The following is an 11,560-nucleotide window of genomic DNA, read 5'->3' on the forward strand; positions in this document are numbered from 1 at the left end:
CAATCACCTTTTTGTTTGCATAAATGTGCAAATTTTGAACTTCAAACCTCGAAGCTCAAAAAATGATCAAGTGTATTTTACTGCTGCTGACTGAAAGAAGCACGTTGCATGTACAGTTAATCAGAGAGGAGCTTCATGCAAGTTTCATGTTTGACTTTAGCTGGGGAAACTAGTGGTACAGTTTGAAACAAATCCTTCCTGCCATTAAGGAAACTCTTTGAAATGCTCATCAAGAGTTTGCCTTTCTTAGGTAAACATCACTGCTGTCTGGGACCCTTGATGGGCACAGATTAGCAGGAATTTCCTAAACCGTTGACGCCCTGTCAATTATTAGCCCCAGCAAGCCTCTGTCGAATGCCATTTGGAGAGAGTAAGTGGCATAACTGCTTTGTTAAAATTTGTTCAAATCCTTCGTTTAGTTTAATTTGGGGACTTTTTCAAGTGGGGGAAGACAAACAAGAAAAGTAGGAAGTGGATCTTAAAAGGATTACCAGAGAGGGTAGGTTTCACATAGCTGCTGAACCTGTTGGCATCTTTCTGCCACTGTTTTTTATTTATTTTTTTAAATGCTGTATCTGAGGAAAGCTTGATAGTAGCAAGTGGCTCATCCAGCCAGTGACTTCCACAAGTAGCAGCGTGTGTGTGTGTGTGTGTGTGTGTGTGTGTGTTTGTTTTTTTTAATTGCCAACTGTAGCTTTTAAGCTCAAATGTGTGGAGCACAAAAGCAAGTCTCAGTATGAGGTACAACTGTTTCTTATGCCTCTGCGCTGGCAGTAGCTGAGGCTGGCGGCATTATGTCTTTGGGTTGTCTGTATTTACATCTTGCACATTCTTGTGAATGCAATATCTCAAGAATTTCCTCAAATTTTGGTATGGACATTCAAGTGGACTAAAGGATGAAATGATTGATTTTGGTGGTCAAAGATCATGGTCACCTTGTACTTGTCTTATTGTGAAAGTGATATCTCAAATCCACCTTGAGGGGATTTATCCAAATTTGGCACAAATATTCACTTGGACTCAAGGATAAGCTGATCAGAATATGTTGGTCAAAGTCACATTTTTGTCTCAGTTTCGCGAGCGGAATATTTCAAGATGGCTTAAGGTCGTTTCCTCAAATTTGGCACAAACGTCTACATGGACTCAAGAAAGAACTGATTAGAATCTGGTGGTTAGTCAAAGTCAAAGGTCAATGTCACCGTGACCTCATAAAACATGTATTTTGCCATAACTCAAGAATCTTGGGTGCTCACCTCAAAAACTGTGTTGATTGTATAGACCTATTGTGCTGTCGGGGGGGAAGATGTCTGTGAGAATTCCATATTTTCACATACATATACGGAAACTGTAGTGCAACTAATTCTAGTTTCTTTAAGTGTTTAATGAAACCTAAAGAAAAGCAGAGCATGAGGGTTATTGTTATATTCCTTAAGTGCTATTCTTAAATTGCTGTTATTGCAGGTGATATAATCATGTTTTACTTTTGGTTTCAGATCATTGGACTGTGAACCCTATCACCACTGTGGGCTCACAAACCCTGGACCAACCTTTGACCTGCAGGTTGGTCTCACTATGAGTCATGGACTGGAAATAACAAGATACATTTTAGTTTCTTTTTTTAACCAGAGACAGCTTTTGCTCTGAGACGAACAGGCAGGTAAATCTCCAGACTTCCAAGAGGCACAACCCAAGACAAGCGCTGAAATCATGGGTGAATGGAGCTTCCTCGGTGGACTCTTTGATAGCCTCCAGGCCCACTCGCCGCTGCTCGGTCGTTTCTGGCTCTTACTCATGCTCATCTTTCGGATACTGATCCTGGGAACTGTAGCCAGTGACCTGTTTGAGGATGAGCAAGAGGAGTTTGCCTGCAACACCCTCCAGCCGGGCTGCAAACAGGTGTGCTACGACATGGCCTTCCCCATCTCCCAGTACAGGTTCTGGGTGTTTCACATCGTCCTCATCGCCACACCTTCCCTGGTTTTCCTCATGTACGTCATGCATCACCACAACAAGAGGACCAACTACTCCGGATGCAAACAAATCAGCAGCCAGGAGTACAGAAAGGACCGCCATTTAAGGAGGCTTTACATTGTAAACGTGGCTTTCCGCATAGTGGCAGAAGTTGGCTTTCTAGTAGGCCAGTGGCTGCTGTACGGCTTTAAGGTGGAGTCCCAGTTCCCCTGCAGCCGCTTTCCTTGCCCCTACACCGTGGACTGCTTCACCTCCCGCCCAGCAGAGAAAACAGTCTTCCTCTGCTTCTACTTCGTCGTAGGGATGATATCAGCGATTTCCAGCTGTGTAGAGCTTTTCTACAGCTCAGTGAAGTGGTTCTGCTCAAGCCAGAAGCCCCTCACCCCGAAGCACTCCTGCGTTTGCCAGAACCTCCACAACAGCAAGCAAGACAAGGCAGAAGCAGAGGCGGAGGAGAAACCAAGAGGAAAGACAGTGTCAGAGAGCAGCATGAGGCTAAAGGGAGGATCACTGAGGAGCAGCGCGAACAGGAAGAGCTCCAGCATCATCTACAAGCACAGGGGAGGCAAATATGTGAGCAGCAAGACATTTATGGTGTGAGACAAGAAGGCCTCGATTCAAACATGCTGCAAATGATTATTTTTATCTTAATGCTATAACGATAATCCCCATGTTATTTCACTGAAACGCATTTCACCATCAATGAGTTTCTGTGATGGGAGACATCATAAGGAAATGCTCAGGAGACAGTCTGATCAGGAAATGAGTAAAGACAAAAAAAAAAGGACTGATGGTTCTGATAAGGTGATAAGGCGGACGCTTTGTTGACTTGTTTGGTCTGATAAGGCGGACGCTTTGTTGACTTGTTTGGTCTGATGAGACCATAAACAAATTCAGGAGGAGGAAAGACTCTGGATTACACTTGATACACTGATTCTTTGTTTCAAAGAGAACTGATTGTACAGTCGTGTGCCACACCTTTCTTAATGGAAAAACATTGTGTTCCAGTGGTTTTGGACATGGTGTCTGCAGGTCCTTAAAAAGTCTTAAATTCAGTTCTGGTAATATTAGGTCTTGAAAGTTATTAAATAGTCTTACACCTAAATTTCTGAAGTCTTAATTGCTATAAATATTTTGACAAATCTCTATCTGTCTTTTAATTATTATTAATTATCATTAATTAATTATATTTATTGTTATTGGAATATATTATTATTATTATTATTATTATTATTATTATTATTATTATTATTATTATTATTATATTTTTTAATTAATTTCTAGCTCTTTTGCGTGAAAATCTACTTTTTTGATGTTACAGATCTTAAAGTTTAGATTCACTCCTGAACATGTTTTTTTTCTTTATACTTACCTAATGGCAAAATGTAGATCAGCCTAACTCACTCTGGTAACCATGTTTGTTTAAAATCTAGCACAAATCTTTTATGTTGTATACTTACCTGCAATGCTTGAAGAAAAAAAATATGATTTGTTCAAAAAAAGAACAAATCATATTTGTCTATTTTGAGTTATAATTCATCTCAAAAAGCTCTTAAAAAGCATTAAATTCAAGTGTATTTTTTTTAAAAAAATGTCAAACTATTTACTCAGGTGGCGTTACAATTATTATGATAGCTATTAAATTTTATATTGAGGCATTAATAGCAGTGAATGAATTATAAAAGTTTGACATTTGCTACATTTGTCTGTCAGATGATCATGAATGAATGTATGTGTGTAAATCAATGATTTTTCATTTTGATGTTTTAGGCTACTTTTTAAAAAATTATGTTAAATATTGAAGACTGACATGGCTGATTTTTTTATCAGTACTTCTGGGGTTGATATTTATACATGTTTTGAAAGTATACTGTAAATGGACCAGTTGAGTGCAAAGCATTTCATACAGTATGAGACGACCTGCGAATTCCACAGTATGTTTCTGTTTATTTGACGGGCACCTTTTTGTTACTTTGTTCATCCTCCATGTGGAAAATTCCATCTTATTCTCCCTTTTTTTCCCTTTTTTAAAAAAAATTCTCTGCTCCACGTTGTCCCCTAACCTACCTGAATGGCATAAAGGACTCTAATTAAACCTGCCTCACATCACCACGCTTCACTTGCAGAACATCATCATGAAAATTCTCCTCCACTCAAATATGTTTCGCTTATTGTTGCTTATTGAAACTTTAAACATGCCTGACGGGGGTATTCAGCCTTATGGTCCCAAGTCATATGTTGACACCTGCATAAAATAACACAAAACTTTTATCTTTTCCTTTGTTATAAATTCATTTTCTACATATGTAAATTGGGAGGACTTAAAATCAGATATTTGATCATCTGGCTACCAAGGAAACTATCCTAATGCCTGCATTAGAATATGAAAATAAAACCATATGAAAATCCACATGAAAAACCAATATGTATATTTAGCAAAAAATGTTTTGATGACAACATAAAACAACCTTTCACAAAATCAGCACCTCCCCGTCTTCTTCTTTTGAATTTTCTCAACAGTAGGTGGCAGCAGGGGAACAGAAAACTATGCCTGCTTGAATTATGAGACCCTCATCAGCAAGATGACTTCATTTGCAGCCACATCATTACGCTGACAGCATCCACACGTCCGATCACCGGCGGCTGATTAGTTCTTGAGACCTCTGCATGACACCGTGGCTGTTAATTCGTGTATATTATCATGCCCAACTGAATGAACCAGTTCTTTGTTTTTAATGGGTACTGCTGCATTTGCAATGAGAGCACTCTCACTTGAAGGAAATGTGATTGTCGTTTGAAGGCTTAAGCAGTCACAGATCCAAATGGCTCATCTAAACACAAAGTAATCTAAATACTCTCCAAAGAGGCTTATTTTTGACTCAAACATTCCTCCCAGAAACACACACACACACAAACACACACACACACACACACACACACACACACACACACACACACACACACACACACACTCCTCCTGCTGTTCCCTGGACGCATCATATATGCAGATTGCAAAGCGGTGCAGCTCTTTGATGTGCATAGAACAGAATTCTAGATGTGTTTTATATAACCACTCGAGAGGGAAGGAAGGAAGAGGATTACCGTCAAAACTTTCCGTTTCCTTTTGTCTGCCTGCGCCTCCACCTTTTCATGTCTGCCTTGTCAAACTGGAAGTCTGCCTGTTTCTATCTTTCTATACCTTCCCTCCTCAGACTTTCTTTTTTTCTCTCTTTTCTGTGCCTTTCCATACTTCACTCTATCTTTTCTGAATCCGGGGAGGCCTCGCTGCTGGAGTCTGTCTCAAAGAAAATGTAGGTCATCTGTTTTCAGCGACTCCCTTCACACCAACACGGAGGAGGAGATGGAAGTGATAACATCTTTCTTTGCCTCTCCCTCCTCCTCTTCCATTCTCCTTCCACCTTGAATGAGACACTTAAGGGGCTCCCTGTGCTCTACCTGTGTCGCCAGTCCGCTCCGTGGAGGCTCTCTTAGTACACACCAACCTGACTGACAGCTCCACACCATCTCTGTGCATCTCACATTCTGCTAAGTCATACTCGACAAGAAGCTTGCTTTTTCAAGGGGGGATTTGAGAGACAGCACTTCTATAGTTTGTTGTCTTTTATCCAAACATACACCGAACAAAAATGTAAACATAATTTTTTTTGCTCCCATTTTTCACAAATTTAAATGAAAATTATGAGACTTAATGCAAACAAAAGAGGCTTATTTCGCTCACATGTGTGCACAGATTTCCGTTTTAGTAAGAACTTGCACCTTTGCCGTGATAAACCACACAGGCGTGGCTGATCAAGATGCTGATTAACCAGCATGATTACTACACAGGTGTGCCTTGGGATGGCCACAGAAAAGGCAACTCTAAAATGAGCAGCTTTGTCTCAAAAAAGGGGCATTTATTGGGATTTTGCATGACTAGCCCTACAGAAAAGCACTTTTTGGTATCAGTATCAGCACTTTCTGGTATAGTTTAAAAAATCAGTCAGTATCTGGTGTGACTGGAATTTTCCTGATGAGGTGCGACACATCTCCTTCACAAAGAGTTAACTGAGCTGACAGTTGTAGTATTGGTCTACTTGTCTTCAGTGGCTGTGTGAATTTGCTGGATATTGACAGGAGCTGAAACGTGTTTTCGTACACAACTATCCAGAGCATCTGAAACATGCTCAATGGCTGACATATCTGGTGAGTGTGATGGCCATGCAAGACCTGATGTTTCCAGCTTTCAGGATGGTGTAGAGATCCTTGAGATTTAAGCCCGTGCATTATCATACTGCAGCATGGCATGAAGGCGGTGGATGAGTGGCATGACTATGGGTTTCTATCTCTGTGAATTCAAACTGCCATCAATAAAATGCATCAGTGTTTGTTGTCCATAGCTTATACCAGTGCATACCATAACCTCGCTGATACCACGGGGTATTCTCTTCACAGCAAGAGCTCATTTAAACAGTTTGAGCGAAAATGGAAGCAAAAGCAAAAGTGTTGAATTTAGATTTTTGTTCCGTGTAGTATCAACAGCTTACTCTGCCGCATTATCCTTTGATTTGGTTTATTTACAGCACAGCGCCCTGTTCTAAGCAAATCAAGCCGCTTGTTTACTGGCCTGAATTTTGGTAATTTGTGACATAACAAAGTTTATTCCAGTCCTTGTAAGTTAGGAGAAGTAGAATTGACTTGAAAAACACTTTTATATGGACTGTCCCAGCTAGCAGGGAATGTTCCCACTACATTGGTTGACATTAAGGGTGTTCATCATTTTAAATAATGTCCATAAAAGGTCAAATGTTGACTAAGACGTAACGTTATAACGGCAACATTCTGAGGATGTTTTAGTGATGCAGACAAATTGTAAACAAATTTCCCCAAAACTTCAAGAAGAAATTGACTTGAAAACCTCTTAAACATTTCTATTCATTTAATTCTGGAAGATTTGATTTGATTTGTTGAATTTTAGCTTGCCTGTAAATTACAACTACACAAGAGGACATGTTTTACATTTTTGCATTAGCTAAGCTGTTGTTCTCTTATGGTGCTAAAAACTAATTTAGGTGAAATAAGGATATGATATCAGTTACTTTGAGCTAACCCCATTTCCTTTTAATTTGCATCACATTACACACCTTTTTTTTGACAGAAACCTTCCTGAGAATTCACAACTTACATATCTGTTCATTTCTAAGAAATTAACAGGAAACCACAGGACTATAGAATAAAGTTTGCGATGTGTTGCCAAATATTTCTGTTTGGAGAACAGAACTAAAAACTGAAAGTACAAGAAATTTACTTGAAAATTTGTAAAATAAATAAATAAAATAAAAACAAAGAAATTATATTTGAAAACGGTTTAAAAAATTACAATACTTTTGTTAAAAAAATGTTAATTATGATAGTTACAAATCAAGTTTTTATCTAGCTTTTTTTCTTTTTCTCCTTGAAATATTTCCATAGCTTTTCTAAAATGCTGGCGTGACCTCCATAACTGAAGGTAACAAATAAACGCAGGAAAGAAGAAATAAACTAATTTCTTGCATTTTTTTCCAAGCTTCTCATTAACTTTTTCCTGTGTTTTTGAGAGAAATTTAAGAAGTTTAAATACTTGTGAAAGGCAAAAGCAGCACAAGAAAAGTGATGTTGTTCGGGGTTTCAAAGCGCTCGGCTCCCAATGCGAGGAAATCACACAACAAACACTTTTGTGTCACCAGAACGCAAACAACACAATTATTGCTGTCCAAACTAGAGTGTAAATGCTCCAGAGATCAAATTAACTCATCCCAACATCCCCGCTGTGTAACTAACACAACCTGTATAAATGTTTTGCATGTGAACAGAAGTATACTGTGTTGGATCTAGGCCCGGTTATGTAACCGTGACCTTTATGACCCTCTGCAGTGCTGACAATGCCCCTATGCATTTCAGTGTGTACTTGCTGACCTCTGGCCTGCCACAGAGCCGGTGGCCAAGGACGGCTTATATCTCTCTCCTCGCTCAAAGCCGCTGAAGCGTACCTCCAAGTTTATGGCATCACCGAAAGAGCTCGGGTCACCGCACATCACACCTCGCCACTCTATCTCACCCTCCACCTCCCCGTCCATCCATCTGCACCCACCCCCCACCCCCCCACTCTCTTTCCATTGCCACGGGGTGCACAGTGTGAATGCAGCATTTACAGTGAAATATTCTCACTGCCTCTATTCCTTTCTCTCATCTCTCCCTCCATCTGCTTTCTTCACCTCTCCCTGCCTGGAGGTAGGGGTGCAATGTGAATGGTGCACAGTCATCCAAACTCACTTTATCCCCCCCCTCTTCTTCTCTCATTTTCTCCAAGAAAATATTGCATAAAGGCCCCTGGGCTCAGGCCACTTAACCACGTTGCATATAGTGACTGGAGAGTGGATGAGTCGACTGCTTTGCCCCCGCTGACACAATAGCTTTGTTTGATGACGATGATGCTTCTTGGCTGCTCTCTTTGCCCCGGCGCAGCAATGTGTTTGACGGCGGTAAAGTAAATTGTTATGGTTCATTTGTAGCTTTGTGCAGTCTGGGTTTGGAGAGCTTCTTTCCAAAACAAAGATATTGCTTGTGTTGCTGGAGCGCAGAGCCAAGAACATCAGGTTGCAATATTTTTTCCCAACATGAATACACAGTGTTTTGGGACAGACAGACTTCATGTGGTTCTGATTTATCCTTTTCCAACCCATTTTTCCATTCAGCGTGTGCACAGTTTTGTGAGAACAGGAAGTTAATATTCCTCCGCAATGACCATACCCACAAGTGGCTGCTGGCATGCACAGAGTGCTGTAATGACGGATAAATGGATGGATGGATGGAAGTGAAGTTGGGAGGTTGAGCACTCTCCCCTGGTTTCTGTCAAACTTCCATCGGTGCTCACTTGTTTTGGATGTCCTTGTGGTCCTCGTGGGAGATTACAGTGCGTGTGTGTGTGTGCACTCAAGTGTAGGTACTGTGTGTCCTTGTGAATTCAAACCTGTGTGCGTGTGTGTGCGTGTGGTACGCCCCGTGTGTGCAGAGCTGTCCAGAGTGGTGTGCTCAGCAGTCGTGCTCGGCTGCACACTAACGCGATGTGACAGGGTAGAAATACCAGTACCGACCGCGCTCTCGCCCACCCACCGTCACACACACCAACTCCACCCGCCACAGCTACCATCAACCCCCCTCCCCCATCCCTCACTCACTCCGCCGCACCGCGCCCGCACCCCATTGGCTGTCTACTTCCGTCACTCCACGTCTTCTGCTCAGAGACAGAACCATATAAGCTCTCTGTGCTCTCCCTCCCCCTTCATTTCACCCCAAAAAATCCTTCCCCGTGGTTTCCTGCTCACCAGCAGCATTACGTGGGGTCCTAATATGCATCAGTGAGTGACATAGTATCAAATGGGACATATTATGCAATATCCCATTACGCAACGCCACATTTTCATATGTTCATCCGCCCAGCCTCGCGAGACGAGTGCTCTCCCTCCACTTTTTCTATCCTGCTTTCAATACCTCACCCCTGGTTGGTTGGCTCCCTAAACGATGAGCCAAGGTGACAGTCACAGTAGGGGACGAGTCATTTGACATTTGCGGCTGTCACAGTTTGAACTCTGACCCCTGTTCCTTCACAGCTGGCGAGTTCAAGCTGATATGACAAGGAGAAATTTAAATACCACACTTTGTTCTCGTCTTAACGTCCTGCTGTCGAAGAACAAGAAGACACCTTTCTTTAACCTTCAGCTACAGTATGTGCGGAGATTCGCCTTATCATGCAACACCTCGCTTCATACTTATACCACTACAAGTTTTCACGGCTGGATGCTGAAGCACGATCTCTGGCTACTGAGCAGCTCCACTGGAGCATTTGAGTTTTCGCTGCCTTGCTCAAGGACATTTGTGCGTTGAGCGAGGAGAGGGCTGCTGAATACTTTCTAATATGTTCTTTTACAATGCTGTTTAGCAAGCAACGTAAGACAGAAACACAAAAAGACGAAGGTCACGATCCTTCCCCATCACTTCCAAGGTTACAAGTTAATGGCTGCACATACACTGTGTATATATTAACATATGTTATAAGTTTTATAAAAAGGAAGATAATACAATCATATTTCCTGCCATTTCAGATGAAGTTTCATTTAATTACCCTTTTCTTTCTGCTGCTCAACCTGCAGTCATGGCAAGAACTGGATCACATGGCACAAGAATGAAGACAATGGAGGGCTTTCATCATATATATAATCTGATATATAAGTTTCCCAAAGGCTTATGTAAACAAGTAGAAACCTGTTGAAAACACTCTTCATTGAAACCATGATGAATTAGCCATTCTTCAGAAGCTAGACAACTGGGAATAATGTTGTTCATCATATTAGATATAGGCTTATGCACACAGTGGAGATGCCAATATCTTCCTTTGGTATAAAATCTTTTGAGTTGAATGTGTTCTGTGAATATATTTATTATCCACCTGATGATTAGTACTTCTAAAGAAATACTATTCGAAACCAGTGGTGGAAGGTACTTTTGACAAAAAAAAGCTCCTCTGACTGTTCTCCTTAATGTTGTTATCTCTGATGCTTTCATGTGTTAGTGCTGTTTCAGGCCTTGCGTTTAGGGCGGGCCAGACCGGGCCCGGGCGGGCCAGACCGGGCCCGGCCGGGCCGGGCACACCCAGCTGACGTCTCTACCTGCACAGCAAACGTGCAACTTTTCCGGTTGAAACTAGAGCAGCTATGTAAACTGAACTAAAAAAAAAATAAAAAATCAAACACTTGCAGCGGCAGTATCCGGTTTAAATAGAAAATACATGTACGAAAATGGTTTAAAACCATGGACATATCGGGCCAGAGAGCTGCAGCCGCTGACGACCTGCATCTGCAGCAACTAGCCGAGAAGTTGCAGGTGCTAGCTCGTTTTCTGCGATCACTAAAGGAGTATGCTTTATACGCGCAAAGCTAATTCAACTCGAAAAGGACCTGACCCAGAAATTCAAGGATGAGTATAAGGACTGTGTGTTGAGATATTGCACGGGAAAACGGCAACTCCACCTTTATTAGCACGAATAAGGAGCGGAGCAGCACTGACTGAGAAGGTGAGTACACTGTTTTCATGTTTATCATGTCTGCTGTTCATTGCTGTAAATTGCAGTGTTGTGTCTCTGTGTTGTGTGTATTTGTTTGCCCATGGTCAGCTGGTTGGGCTAGTGTAAACAAAGCTATTGCTGTGGTGGTTTTTGCTGCGCATTTATGTGCCTCTACGTCATGGTTTGGGCCATGCTGCTGTTTCATATTGCGCCTTAACGCGGCGCTGCTGGTCATGCTGTTGTGTTGGTTTGTGCGTATTTACGCGCGGCGTGCGTCTTCACTCAATGTTGTTGATTGTTGGTCATGCCAGTTGTTGTTGCACATGTTTCTGTTGCAGTTGCAGTTCTATATACTGTTTGTGTGATTTATTGCGGAACATTACCTTTATAAACTGATATGTTGTGTATGGGAAATCATAATTTGTAAAGTAACTAATGCTACACGTCAGATGGAGATAGTGGAGTGAAAATTACAACATTTCCCTCTTAGTT

At 41.5% G+C, this 11,560-nt stretch overlaps 1 protein-coding gene across 1 annotated transcript; it reads left to right on the plus strand.

Moving 5' to 3' along the window:
* Positions 1–323: 323 nt before the first annotated feature.
* On the plus strand, positions 324–3,198 carry LOC121959269 (gap junction delta-3 protein-like). The gene is made up of 2 exons (XM_042508506.2): positions 324–499; positions 1,494–3,198. Exon 2 carries the CDS (start codon positions 1,708–1,710, stop codon positions 2,569–2,571), a length of 864 nt encoding a protein of 287 aa, XP_042364440.2. The 5' UTR covers positions 324–499; positions 1,494–1,707; the 3' UTR covers positions 2,572–3,198.
* Positions 3,199–11,560: the final 8,362 nt, after the last annotated feature.

Source organism: Plectropomus leopardus, chromosome 19, assembly GCF_026936395.1.
Source record: "Plectropomus leopardus strain MGB_pleo_1.0 chromosome 19, ASM2693639v1, whole genome shotgun sequence".
NCBI lineage: Eukaryota > Metazoa > Chordata > Actinopteri > Perciformes > Serranidae > Plectropomus > Plectropomus leopardus.

Coding starts and splice junctions, on each gene's coding strand:
- LOC121959269 (XM_042508506.2), top strand. CDS start 1,708: ATGGGTGAATGGAGCTTCCTCGGTGGACTCTTTGATAGCCTCCAGGCC.